At 44.1% G+C, this 13,977-nt stretch overlaps 1 protein-coding gene across 1 annotated transcript in view; it reads left to right on the forward strand.

Annotated features, from left to right (window-relative positions):
• pds5b (PDS5 cohesin associated factor B) overlaps window positions 1-13,977 on the forward strand; it is a 79,610-nt gene that overhangs the window by 21,652 nt on the left and 43,981 nt on the right. Inside the window, exons 2-5 of the mRNA XM_056284384.1 lie at window positions 4,644-4,770; window positions 5,667-5,870; window positions 6,872-6,958; window positions 13,581-13,678. Coding sequence (XP_056140359.1) covers window positions 4,663-4,770; window positions 5,667-5,870; window positions 6,872-6,958; window positions 13,581-13,678 — 497 coding nt within the window. The 5' untranslated portion in view covers window positions 4,644-4,662. The remainder of the gene's footprint in view (window positions 1-4,643; window positions 4,771-5,666; window positions 5,871-6,871; window positions 6,959-13,580; window positions 13,679-13,977) is intronic.

Genomic DNA, 13,977 nt, shown 5'->3' on the forward strand with positions numbered 1-13,977 from the left:
CCCGACCTCCACGCGACACTGAAGAGGCGTGTCAACCAAGACAGCCCAACAATGTCTAGAGCCTTCGGCATCTCAGGGTGAATCTCACCCACAGCTTCGGCACTTTCTTCGATATGGCACCGGCCGGAGATGCGCTCGTGCGGAGTTTCAAGCACTCTTGGTTTTCTAGCGGGTGGGTTCTCAAATGGTGAAATAAATTCGTTGTACTACCACCTTTTGTGGCGACGCTTTTGCGGCATACTTTACATATTACGTTTATTTGTTCAACGTCCTCCCTCTTGTACCCAAACCACCGCCAGACGATGGATCCTGCGTTGTTTTTCTTGGGAATTAATTCTCCCTCCTCCATTTGTCATAGCACGTGCTGCTGCCGCTACCTGAGATCTCTGCTGCTACATGCTGCCGGGCGTATGACGTTGCACGCACGACAGAATGTGACGTACGTAACTAGGTGCGCTTGTTTTATCTCTCTGTGCGGAGAGATGAGAAAGAGTGAGAAAAACCTGTAGTTCAATGCCCGCGACTAAAAGCAACTGCGTGACAATTGAACGTATACTCGAATATTCACGATATAATCATTTTCTACATCCCACAGAGAACAAGCCGCAATACATCGAGTATATTCGATATATCGCCCAGCCCTACTTTGAACATGGCCCACTCAGACTCCATGTCCCCAGCCTCCCTCGGGATACACGAGAACTTCTTCCAGAGGTGGGAGTTGAAGACCTCCCAGACAGAGGCCTCTGCCAGACATTCCCAGTTCACCCTCACTACACGTTTGGGTTTGCTAGGTCTGTGCTGCAGCCTTCCCCGCCATCTGATCCAACTCACCACCAGGTGGTGATCAGTTGACAGCTCTGCTCCTCTCTTAACTTGAGTGTCCAAAACATACGGCCGCAGATCTGATGATAGGACCACAAAGTCTATCATCGATCTTCGGCCTAAGGTGTTCTGGTACCAAGTACACTTATGAACTATCTTATGTTCAAACATTGTGTTTGTTATTGCCAATCCATGACTCGCACAGAAGTCCAATAACAAGGCACCGCTCGGGTTCAGATCAGGGAGGCCGTTACTCCCAGTCACGCCCCTCCAGGTTTCTTCATCGTTGCTCACGTGCGCGTTGAAGTCCCTCAGTAGAACTATAGAGTCCCAAGGTGGAGCCCTATCCAGGACACCACACAGAGACTCCAAGAAGGCCGGATACTCCGAACTGCTATTCGGTGCCTAAACACACACCAGTCAGAGCCTTTCCCCCAGCAACTCACAGTCGTATAGAGGCAACCCTCTCATTCCCCGAGGAGAACTCCAACACGGCGGCGCTCAATCGGGGACTTGTGAGTATCCCCACACCCATCCGGCGCCTCTCACCTTGGCCAACTCCGGAAAAGTAATAAGTACAGCCCCTCTCCAGGTGTTTGGTACCAGAGCCCATGCTATGTGTGGAGGTGAGTCCAACTATATCTAGTTGGTACCACTCCACCTCCCGCACCAGCTCAGGCTCCTCTGCCAGAGAGGGGACATTCCACGTCCCGAGGACCAATCTGTGGTGCCGGAAGTCGGCACGCCCCGGTCCCTTGCCTTTGCCTGCCGCCCGGCCTGCATTGCACCCTACCCCAATGCTCATCCTGACGTGTGGTGGGTCCACGGGGTGGTGGCTCGATGTTTTTTTTTTTCGGGCTGGGCCTGACCGGGCCCCATGGGCTAAGGCCCGGCCACCAGATGATTGCCGGCGAGCTCCCGGGCGAGGTGCTGTAACTCTGCTGGTGTAAATTCATTGGGTTTTTTGGGAATCGCTCTTAGTCTGGCCCCTCCCTTGGGACCAATGTGCTTTGGGAGACCCTACCAGGGGCTATTGCCTATGACAACACAGCTCCCAGGATCATTGGGACACACAAACCCCTCCATCACATTAAGGTGACGATTCTCCTCCGACAATCGTCACGTTAAGGTGACGATTAAAGTGAAATATGTGAAGCCTTTTTTGTTTTAATCTTGATGATTACAGCTTACAGTTCATGAAAATCAAAAATCCAGTATCTCAAAATATTAGATTACATAAGACCAATCAAAAAAAAGGATTTATAATACAGAAATGTTGACCTTCTGAAAAGTATGTTCATTTATGCACTCAATTAGAGATGTAACGGTATGAAAATTTCCTATCATGAATATAGTGACCAAAATGATCATGGTCATCAGTATTATCGCGGTATTGTTAAAATGTACTGAAAATGTTCAAAAAGTACTGATACACACACGGAAATCATTTCACCCAGTTTTATTTTGAAAACCACAAATACAATTAGCAGCACTATGCACTTTTTGTTTGCATAAACATTAAAATAATAAAAATAAATAAAATAATAACATTCCTTATGTAAACGTATGAAAAAACCATACAAACGTGCACTAAAGATGTCACCATGTGGCCATGAGAGGTAACTGCACTTTTGCACATTGCAAATAAGAAAACAGCAACCAAAAAGACATTTCTTCACATTTTAACAAGCTTTGGATATAATCTGCATGAGGAATGCTGTTTTGGTATAGATAAGCAGTTGAAACAGTTTTATTTAGCTCAGTGCTCATGTTGAACATTAGGGCTACTGTCACTTTAAGAAGATCGCTAATTTCTGTGTACGTGAACCAGGAAGCGTCTAGATTTGTTAGTTTTGAGTCAGCGGTGATTTTGGAGACCGAAGCTATACAGTTTTCTTACCGTAGCCGTAGTAATAACGTGGCAGTAATAGCCAGCCTTAGTTTTAGTTTAGGAAATTATTATTTGATTACTCCTGTATGAAGATTTCGCTGTGGAACCGGAATAAATTTTCCTTTTGTTATCTTTTTACACCGGAGTCCTGTGGAGGTTTTTTCCTTGCTTTTCCTTAAGAACGTACTACGCACAAGTAGCTAACTTTAGCCAGTGGCACGAGTAGCTAACTTTAGCCGGTGGGACGAGTAGCTAACTTTAGCCAGTGGCACGAGTAGCTAACTTTAGCCAGTGGCACGAGTAGCTAACTTTAGCCAGTGGCACGAGTAGCTAACGTTAGCCAGTGGCACGAGTAGCTAACTTTAGCCAGTGGGACGAGTAGCTAACTTTAGCCAGTGGCACGAGTAGCTAACTTTAGCCGGTGGGACGAGTAGCTAACTTTAGCCGGTGGGACGAGTAGCTAACTTTAGCCAGTGGCACGAGTAGCTAACTTTAGCCAGTGGAACGGACCGTCGGCCCTCACAACGAGTAACGTTTGCTAACAGGAAAGCTCAAGTTTACATTATTGACAAGCCATTAGCAAGTTAGACTTGCAAACCATGACATTTTCCCCCATTCCGACGTCCCCACATCAGGCATTCAGCTAAAAGTTAACTTACCTTGCATTCGCTGTAAAGTTGTGGATGGCGGTCACGGAGATGACTCGTCAATACTTGGTCGGGGCTGCTTTTGCACGAGTTACTGCATCAGTGTGGCGTGGCATGGAGGCAATCAGCCTGTGGCACTGCTGAGGTGTTATGGAAGCCCAGGTTGCTTTGATAGCTGCCTCTAGCTCGTCTGCCTTGTTGGGTCTGGTGTCGATCTCTATTCTGTGGCTGACAGAACGTCAGGTGGCGCCAGCGTTAACCAGAAAGGATGGCAGAAATGCATGCGCGATCTCAACAAATGTGCCCACTTTCCGTTTGTGCAGTAAGACTACATTTCATCGATCGCGATTGCCCAACGATCGCTTATGTTAGCATTTGTAGATGAGAAAACATGAATTTATACAATAAACAGTGTATTGCTTAAACCCCGTTTTGGCCACTATCACCGCGGCGGAAGCAGTTATCAGCGCGAGGGGGCGCCGCAGTTCATCTAGAACTCTGCATAGGCATTGTTTTTGTTGCATTTGTTGAGTATTTCATTAGCTGTCCGCCTTGCCATGTGTTTTTGTTTGTTTATCGCTGCAGTAGGTACTGGCACTGGTGACTTTATTTAGTTTCAGATGGATCTCTGGGACTCATAGTGGTCAGATACCAATGCAGTTACCGGTTCCACCATAGGTGTGACTGAATAAAATGGAAACGAGTCTTTGCCAGGAGGATCGTAGCTTTGAACTCCACATAAATTTGACAGTGGGAAAACAACGTATTACCGCCAAACAATGGCAGCAGTAATGAGCGGTGTTAGATTTAAGGTGCAGCGTGACTCACTATTCCCCTGGGCAATCAAATAAATTGAAAGTTGCATCATGTAAAAACCCTTACCGTGAATTAGGTATAATCCCTGCAAGGCCAGTGGTTGTGGTAATGAAATATGGAGCACACAGGCTTCAGAGACTCTCCGAGTTAAGACAGTCTCTTCCGCTCTCCGAATGCAGCAGTCTCATCCTAGATTCAGCCGCTAGAACGCCATTAGCTTGCTGTGAATGCCTTGCTGAATATTTCAGAGGCTCTTCCAAGCAGGGGATGATGCAGTTTTAATCTTCTTTTTTTTTTTTTTTTTTTTTTTACATTTTTGTTATTTATTTGTTGGTTTATTATTTATTTTAGTCCGTTTGAACCAATTGCTTTTTATCACAGAGGTATTTACCCCCCACCCCCGCACACACTCCGTTTCAGCAGTTTGTATTGATCACCATTGTCATTTGTGTCTCTCCACTCAGGCAGTAAAGAGCTGAGAGGATGGCTCACTCTAAAGCTCGAGCTGCAGACGGGAAGGTGACCTATCCGCCAGGGGTCAAGGAGATCTCAGACAAGATCTCCAAAGAGGAGATGGTCCGCAGGCTCAAGGTCAGTGTTGCACTCGCCGCCATGTACAATGCTGCCGTGCTGTCCGCTATGGTTACCGTGGTGACGAGCACCGATGCTAGGTCCGAGGGTTGCCCAAGAGCTCCTCATCTTGTATAACATTGTCACATTATTTGATACTGTACACATTTAGTGATCTTTCACTTCACGTCAAAATATTAAGACATCTACCTGTTTGTTTTTTGCCCTGTGACTGGATTAAACTAAAACGAAATGAGAAAATGTCACTCAATTAACTCTTTGAATGAAAGGTTATATTGATAACCCAATGACAAATGAGACATTTAAGCACTTGGTCAGTGTCACTTTTTACATTTTGCATAATTTTACTGAACCAGTCTGTAACTTTTCTTTGTCAGTACGAGCTCGTACTACTTTAGAATTAGTACTGGTTTTTTTTAAACTGTAAAACAGTTTTTTTGAATGTCTTTATTCATTAGCAAACCTGTATGTTTTAAGCCAAGAACACACTTGAAGACATTTAAAGTCCTAGTTACTGGGAAAAGACTCGGCGTCATATTTTAACAACTGACTTTCGCGGATTACATTTGTCGATGAGCTCATTTGTTCCAACTGCTGTCATAGAGGCTTAAATGCTTACAGACAAGCTCAGACTTGACTGTAAGCGTCTGATATTATTTAACTGGCCAAAGGCTCAACTGGGCATTGAAAATTTGAATCTTAAACCCCCACGCACTAAATCATGTGTCGACTGTCCATGGTGACCTGCCCTATTTTGCGCAGACTGGTGAAAACTCTCTTAAGATCTCAATGATCTCCAATTGGGTTTGTAATCGGCCTTTAAATTATCCAGTGTGTTCCCGGCTTAGATCAAAAAAACCCATTCTCCTCTATAATTCTTTTCCCTCTCCCTGTAGATGGTAGTGAAGACATTTATGGACATGGACCAGGACTCTGAAGAGGAAAAGGAGCTATACCTGAACCTGGCCCTCCATCTGGCCTCAGACTTCTTCCTCAAACACCCAGACAAGGATGTGCGTCTGCTGGTGGCCTGCTGTCTGGCAGACATATTCAGGATCTACGCCCCTGAGGCACCCTACACCTCTCCAGATAAGCTCAAGGTACCCAAGAACCTCAGTGCGATGCAAAAATTAGGACAAAACTGCATTTTAGGCTGCTGTGGCTAAGAAATACTCTAAATTGCTTAGTCATTTTAGCAAGTTGGAGTATTTGACAGGTGGTTTATCTGTCAAAGTTGCTGGTAGAGCTTGCCAGGGTTCTCACAGAGCCTGAAAAACCTGGAAATTTACAGACTAGTTTTGCAGTCATGGAAAATGCCTAGAGTATGATCAAATTGATGTAATGTCATAGAAATGCTATTGAGGTCATGGAACAGTGTCAAGTTGGATCATAAAATCATATTTTTACCTGCTGACATGGCAATTTTTTAAGCATAATATTTAACAGAGATTCTGAGATGTCACATCAGTGCTTGAAGTTTCAGCGGTTTGTTCAGTGACAGCTAAAAGTTACACAGTCCATTTAGAGACTGTTGAGGCTTTAATGTGGAATAATATGACCTTCTTTGAGCAAGGGCTGCATCTGTATCCAATCAAAAGTCACCGAATGCACCCTTAAAGTCCTGGAAAATAATGTCTTAAAAAGAACGGAAACCCTTGTATGCTTATTAACAACTCCTAAGAGCCTCCTACTGTAAACTGAGTTGGACGATAAATATTAGTCCAAAATCTTGCATCTTTCTTATGTTCCTCCATTTGTTATATCCAGTTACAGGACCTTTTAAAGGCGGTATTTTCCCCTCACTTGTTCAGGGTAGCATTTTTGGATTTACATTTATAGATAAGTTCTTTTCCAATATGACGACAAAATCTGAGCAAGTTTAACATCTTGACTGCTCAACCACCCTGCATTGCCCTTTCTGCAAGCCATTTTGGACACGACAGTTGCGTTAATTTGACCTGGTTCCCTTTTCCTGTTATTTTTTGCAGTTTCCTGCTTTGTTGGATTGCTCTGATAACATCTGAGTTATGCTAATGATTGCTGCCAATCACCTTGGCCACCATTCTGAGGTGACATTGTGCACTGTTTACTGTCTTCCCAGGACATCTTCATGTTCATCACCAGACAGCTCAAAGGACTGGAGGACACCAAAAGTGCTCAGTTCAACAGATACTTCTACCTGCTTGAGGTGTGTGCACGTGTGTGTGTGTGTGTGTGTGTGTGTGTGTGTGTGTGTGTGTCGGGGGAGGGGGAGGGGGTCGTTTTGGTTTTTTTGTTGTTGCATGCACTACATGTTCTTTCATTCCTGCTGCTCTGCAAATAGCTTGTAAAGAAGAAGAAGATGCATTACTGGTACGTGTCTGGCACAATTTAAATGCTGATTTTTCACGTCTTTCAGGCACCCATAACCTATTAACATCAAGTCTTTCCTGCTGAGCTTTATGCCCAGAGGACTCCGCTTTTTAGCCTTAAAGGCCATGAAAACTTCGTTTCAGATATTTAAGTCTTTATATCAAAGATGGGTTATAATGCATTAACCAAAGCCAGAATAAAATAAAATAAAGTAAACACTATTAACTATGATTTAAGTGTGCTCAAAACCCCCCCTGGTGTGTCTTATCAGGACTGTATACTAGGATGATCCAATCGCCAGGAGGAGTTTTGCCACAGGATGCCAGTGAAGCACTCCAGTAGTAGTAGTATTAGTAGTATATTTATTCATTTTTATTAAATAATGTATTCTCTGTTTAGCATTTTTTTAAATTATTATTGATGTTAGAATTTGGATGAAAGATTTTGAATAATCATCGCGAGCATGGCTCAGCGTCTAATGGAGCTGTGAACTTACTGAACCTTTAAGCTTTCTGCAAGCAATATAGTTAGGTGAATAAACATTTATAAGAGTGTACGTTTATTTAAAAAAAAATCTATTTAATAGCAATGTCTCCTCTACTCGAACAACAACTGTGTGTTCTTGGTGCGACAATATCACAGCGTCATGTTCTGTTCAACATTATTATCTTATCTACAGGGGTTAGATTGGGATTTGTTATGTTGGGGGGGGTGCTCTGTGGTTTCAGGGTTGCCATACACCAACTGGACATTTTCTCTGGGGATGTACCTTCACTGGGTCCCACATGAGTTAGGGGTGGCAGCCGGTGGGGAGATGACAGTCAGCTCACTGCTGCCCGCATAAGCGATGATGCAACATCATTCTAAACTCGAAACACATAAATTGTTATTTAGTTGAATGGCCAGTATGTAATATAGAGTAAAAATGTACGAGTACATTAATTGTTGATGAAAGATTTTTATTAATTTTTTTATTTTTTATTTTTTGCTGGTGCTATGTGGTGGAGATGCGGGGTGTCAGATCCATGGAAAAGAGATGGCAAACTGGTTTGTAATGCACTTGTGCTGATTAAAGGGGTTCAGTGGGCAGACATGCCGCTCCACCAGAAACCTCCTCCCTTTTTCTCCCCAATTGCACCCAGCCAATTACTCCACTCTTCCGAGCCGTCCCGGTCACTGCTCCACCCCCTCTGTTGATCCGGGGAGGGCTGCAGACTACCACATGCCTCCTCTGATACATGTGGAGTCGCCAGCCTATGTTTCACCTGACAGTGAGGAGTTTCACCAGGGGGACGTAGCGCATGGGAGGATCACACTATTCCCCCCCGAACAGGCACCCCAGCTGACCAGAGGAAGTGCTAGTACAGCAACCAGGACACATACCCACATCCGGTTTCCCACCCGCAGATACGGTCGGTTGTGTCTGTACGGACAGCCAACCAAGCCGGAGGTAACATGGGGATTCGAACTGGCGATCCCCATGTTGGTAGGCAACGGGATAGTCCACTACGCTACCCGGACGCCCCCCATAAACCCTTTCTAACTCAATATTTCAAAATGTGCATAAAAATTCATTATGGAAGGCACTGCTAATGTTCAGGAACGGTTTGAGGAACATGATGAAGTTTTGACATTTAGGGTCAGGCCATTTCTTAACACATTGTGAAGGTCACACATTATACTGGATTTTTCTATCTGAGAAATGATAGGTATATGTATGTTCCTTTATTATGTAAGGAATTCCTCTGTTTTCCACCGTTACACAACAGTGTATGTATGTGTTTTCTTTTTCTTTTCTTTCTTTCTTTTTTTTAAGGCCTCGAGCGACTGACATGTATCACGCACCCGAGGTTATTTATGCAGGGTGTTGCGTGAGTCAGAAAGGAGGATTCACTGGGAGAGTAGGAAGTGGGTGAATGGCCTGTGTGGCACCAGTTGGAAATACTGCAGCTACAAAAAAAAAAAAAAAAAAAACCTTATCTTGTTTCTATTTCAGTATTGAGAGTAAAGTAATGTACATTAAGTGTGGAGTAGAATATACAAAGGACTATTGCAAGCCGTCCCCTTTACCTGTTGTCCGTCTCCTGTGAGTGGACGCCCGCTTGGTAAAGGAACAAACAAACAAGTACTCAAGGCATCTTGGATTACTCTCCTCCGCCAAGCCCAGGTAGTTCAATTTCATTTTGAATTTTTTGGCGTGTTATACATGAGCAAGCGATTGCGTTTTTTTTAGGGGGGGGGATCCTTGTGTGTGTGTGTGTGTGTGTGTGTGTGTGTGTGTCTGTGTGTATTAATTTTTTGGACCGACGCGGGATAGTTGTTTACCCTTCGGCGGCCTTCGTGTCTCCTCAGTTGGATTTAAAAGGCTCTTAAGGGCGAGCTGAGGTGGACTTGAATATTTTTCTTGTGGATATTTCGTTTACATGGACTATCGGTTTAATTTTGGGATGACGAAAAAGGGGATCTAAGGGCTTATTTTGTTTGTGATAAGTAATTTCATTCATTCATTTAATTTCATGCACATAAATTCATAATTTCATACACAGCACTGAGCGCCTCTCTACGTTTCCCTGTTGTGCGTGTCATTCATTTCATGATAGGTTATGAAGGAAGACAGAGGTAAAGTGTGTAAATATTTAGTATTTGGGTAATCTGTGTATCCATTTCTTCACTTGTACTTTCCCATATGAAAGAACCCCAGTGTGTTTCAACAAAAACTTGATTAGTCAAAGGTTTGCGTGTTACAAAGTGTTTGTGGTGTTGCCCTGGAATTCTCCAGATTCTCCAGATCTCAATCCGATTTGTCGTGTGTGCTAGACCGACAAGTCCAGTCCACGGTGGTTCCGCCTCGTAACTTACAGGACTTGAAGGATCTGCTGCTTAATGTTTTGGTACCAGATACCACAGGACACCTTCTGGGGGTCTAGTAGAGTCCATGCCTCGGCGGGTCCGGCGCTGTTGTGGCGGCACACAGAGGACCAACAGCATGTTAGACTGGTGGTCATAATGTTTTGGCTCATCGGTGTAGGTTTGGTCCGATTACATAAAAATTTGCAGCTCACCTTTCCTGCAATATAAACAAACAGCCAGATTAGGTGGTCGTCAGTAACGGCCGCAACAGTTCACTGATTGGTGAATTACAAAGCAGAACGCTAAGCTTAAATTACCCACCTCACTTACATGAGTTTGATTATGATTACAAGGTCATTGTGTGTAGTGTTTTACTTCTGTTTCTCATGGGACTTGCTGTAGGCAGGTATGGGCATGCGTGTTCACCCATGTTACATACATACATGCATATTGTGTGCGATGGAATAGCTTGGTTCTCTCCCTTACGTCGGTTGTCCTTTTTATCAAGCATTGTGTTAAGTGATCCCAAAACACTCAATTACAACAATTCACAGCTGCGTGGTGGCTTTCGTCATTTTCTTTTCTTTTCTTTTTTCTTTTTTTGGATTCCCCTCCCCCTTTCTCTCCCCAGTCGTATCCGGCCAATTATCTCACTCTTCCGATCCATCCCGGTCGCTGCTCCACCCCCTCTGCTGATCCGGGGAGGGCTGCAGACTACCACATTCCTCCTCCGATACATGTGGAGTCACCAGCTGCTTCTTTTCACCTGACAGTAAAGAGTTTCACCAGGGGGATATAGCATGTGGAAGGATCACGCTATTCCCCCCAGTTCCCCCTCCCTACCGAGCAGGCGCCCCGACCAACCAGAGGAGGCGCTAGTGCAGCGACCAGGACGCATACTCACATCTGGCTTCCCATCCGCAGACACGGCCAATTGTGTCTGTAGGGATGCCCGACCAAGCCGGAGGTAACATGGGGATTCGAACTGGTGATCCCTGTATTGGTAGACAACGGAATAAACCGCTACGCCACCCAGACGCCAGTCATCTAATTTTCATGATTTTGTGCTTGAAACGCTTCTCATGTTCTGTAATGTTTGCATGTTTATTGCTGACTCTCTGCATATCAAAGATGCAAGTGTCAACAGCTGTTTAACTGGAGCGTGGTCAGGTCGTAGCTGATATGACTGTCCTCCAAGTTCAGCGTGGTGCATTTGATGACAAAGAATTACCTGACACCAGCCATCTCCAACACAGTCCCGCCCAACTTAAACCAATGAGAGGAGGTCAGAGACGACACATTATGCACAAATGTTATTTAGAATGGCTAAAAGTGTTCCTCCTTTTGCTGTCAATGGTGTGATCATGCAGGACGTTTTAACTCATAGTAAGAAGCTGAGTAAAGCGGGGAGTTTTCAGGGTTTTTTTTAAAATTATTTTTTTAAGAACATCACTTGTACCAGCCCAAAACACTGGCTTGTGTATATCAGAAACTTTTTTATGATTTGTCAGAGAAAAGATTTAATCAGACTTTTCTTCTCACTTGATCTTTTTAAGCAATTCAGGTTAACTCGAAGCATTGACCCCACCACCACCACCACCACCACCACCACCACCACCACACATACACACACACAGAGTAATGTTCCAAAACTAACTCGGGTCCCTCTGACATGGAACAAACTCGGGCATCCTTGGCTCGTGGTTCAGTTTGCTTTGGAGCCCTTCTGGCAGCGTGTCATAGTTTGAACACCGAGTACTCTCATTCCATTTGTGGCAGCCTGCTGTGGGAAGTTGTTTGTTGATAAATGAAGGAGCAAGTTGGGGGACAAGAGCGGCAAACCTTGTGGTGCAGTTATTGGGTGAAACGTCTTTCTGTGTTGAGTGCTCAACCACGCTTTGATGCACACACACATATATGCAAGCACACATAATTTTTCAGATAGTGCAAATACAGCCTAGAAGTCGATATTGGACTGCGGCAGTTCCTTATTTCAGAATCATGTTTATTGACCATGTAGGTTTGCACAAACCTGGAATTTGACTACAGTTTTGTGGCTCTCTGTGTACTTAACTTAGAATAACGACACTACAGCACAACAATCTACAGATATATACACAAGGACTGACTATATACAGGTGAAATAAGAGGCAGTAAAGTGCAGTGGTGCAGAGAATATATCAGCGATGCTGAAATGGATGTTAGCAGGTTACTTACATACAGTGCAGTACAGTATATACAAAATGGTTGGATTTATTTGACAGTGTTAAGTGTTCATTTGAATAACAGCCCGCAGAAAAACTTTTTATATCTGGTTGTTTCGGGGTACAGTGCTCTGTAGTGCCTATCAGAGGGGAGGAGATGGAACAGGTTGAGACCAGGGTGTGATGGGTCTGCAGTGTTGTTGCCTGCCTGTTTCCTGACTCTGGGGATGTATGAGTCCTGAATGGAGGGCAGATTGGCACCAATGATTTTTTCTGCAGACTTAACTGTCCATTGTTATCTTTCCCTGTCCTGTTTGGTGGCCGATCCAAACTAGACAGTGATCGATGTGTCGAGGACAGACTGGATTATTGCAGTGTAGAACTGAATTAGCAGTTCCTGAGGCAGGTTGAGCTGGCGGAGAAACTACATCCTCTGCTGGGCCTATTTGATGATTGTGTCTAGTATAATGGATGCCCACCTTAGGTCCTGGGAGATTGTGGAACCCAGAAATCTGTAGGTTTTCACTGCAGACACCATGCTATTGATTCTGGGGGGGCAGTGTTGGGGGGCTCTTTGTGAAATCCACTGTCATCTCCACTGTTTTGATTGAGCATGTTCAGTTCCAAGTTGTTATGGCCGCACCAGAGGGCCAGCCAATCAACTTCCCGTCTATATGCTGACTCGTCACCATCCCGGATAAGGCCAATGGTGGTTGTGTCATCCGCAAACTTCTAGAGTTTAATAGATGAGTCACCTGAGGTGCAGTCATTTGAGTAGAGGAAAAAGAGTAGAGGGGAGCACACACATCCCTGGGGTTCCCCAGTCCTGATTGTCTGGGTGCTGGATGTGCTTTTAGTGTTTGAAAATCTACCACAGGTAGACATCATGCTGCCTGTGATGAGCTGGAATCACAATGTATGTCTCCATCAGCATCTTTCCTTATCATGTCGCACAAAATGCCATGAAATTGTTATTTAAATGGCAGCCATAGATAGAAGGTTTATTAGGATGTTTGTGGAAAATGGGTTGTGTATGGAAAGTGGGTTGGGACCCCTGCAAGACCTCAAGCAAACCAGAGAAAAAAACTTAGAAATGGGGTAAAGGTAAAAAAGTTGTTTTCCTGTAGGCCCGGTTATTAGTTCAGTTAAAGGTAAATAAGTCTAGTTTGTTTTGTGTCCCTCCAAAATGAGGTACCTAGCACTTTCCGGACACCTGCCTCAGGTAAAATCAAGTACGTCTTTTTTCACCCAACAGTGAACATATTAAATCCTCCTTCTCTTCTCTCCCCCCATTTGTCCCTCTCCTGTTTTTCAATATCTCATCCCCTGTGTTTATCTCCCCCTTGAGGCGTCTGTAGCATTAATAGAGTCGTTGCTAACTGAGTGTCTCTCCTCTCTGTTCAGAACATCGCGTGGGTGAAGTCCTACAATATTTGCTTCGAGCTCGAGGACAGCAACGAGATTTTCACCCAGCTTTACAGAACATTGTTTCAAGTCATCAAGTAAGTCCTCAACTGTTGCCAGCCCTTGCAAGGGTTTCCTCTTAAGCGTCTTGTGAATGTTAAAATGTACACGTAGATAACATCTACAAGTGTCTTTTTTTTATGTGTACATGTGTGTCCGTGCCATCTGTTTTGTTTTTAATGGTCATAATTTTATTTTATGTAGTCCTTCGAAAATACTCAGATGCATCACAAGAGTAAAAAATAAAATTAAATGACATCAGAGCAATAAAACAATGAAACTATAAAATTCTAAAGTATGAGTGAAACCAAGGTGAATTATGATGATGATGATCAAG

The sequence above is a fragment of the Lampris incognitus genome, chromosome 8, assembly GCF_029633865.1.
Source record: "Lampris incognitus isolate fLamInc1 chromosome 8, fLamInc1.hap2, whole genome shotgun sequence".
NCBI classification, from domain to species: domain Eukaryota; kingdom Metazoa; phylum Chordata; class Actinopteri; order Lampriformes; family Lampridae; genus Lampris; species Lampris incognitus.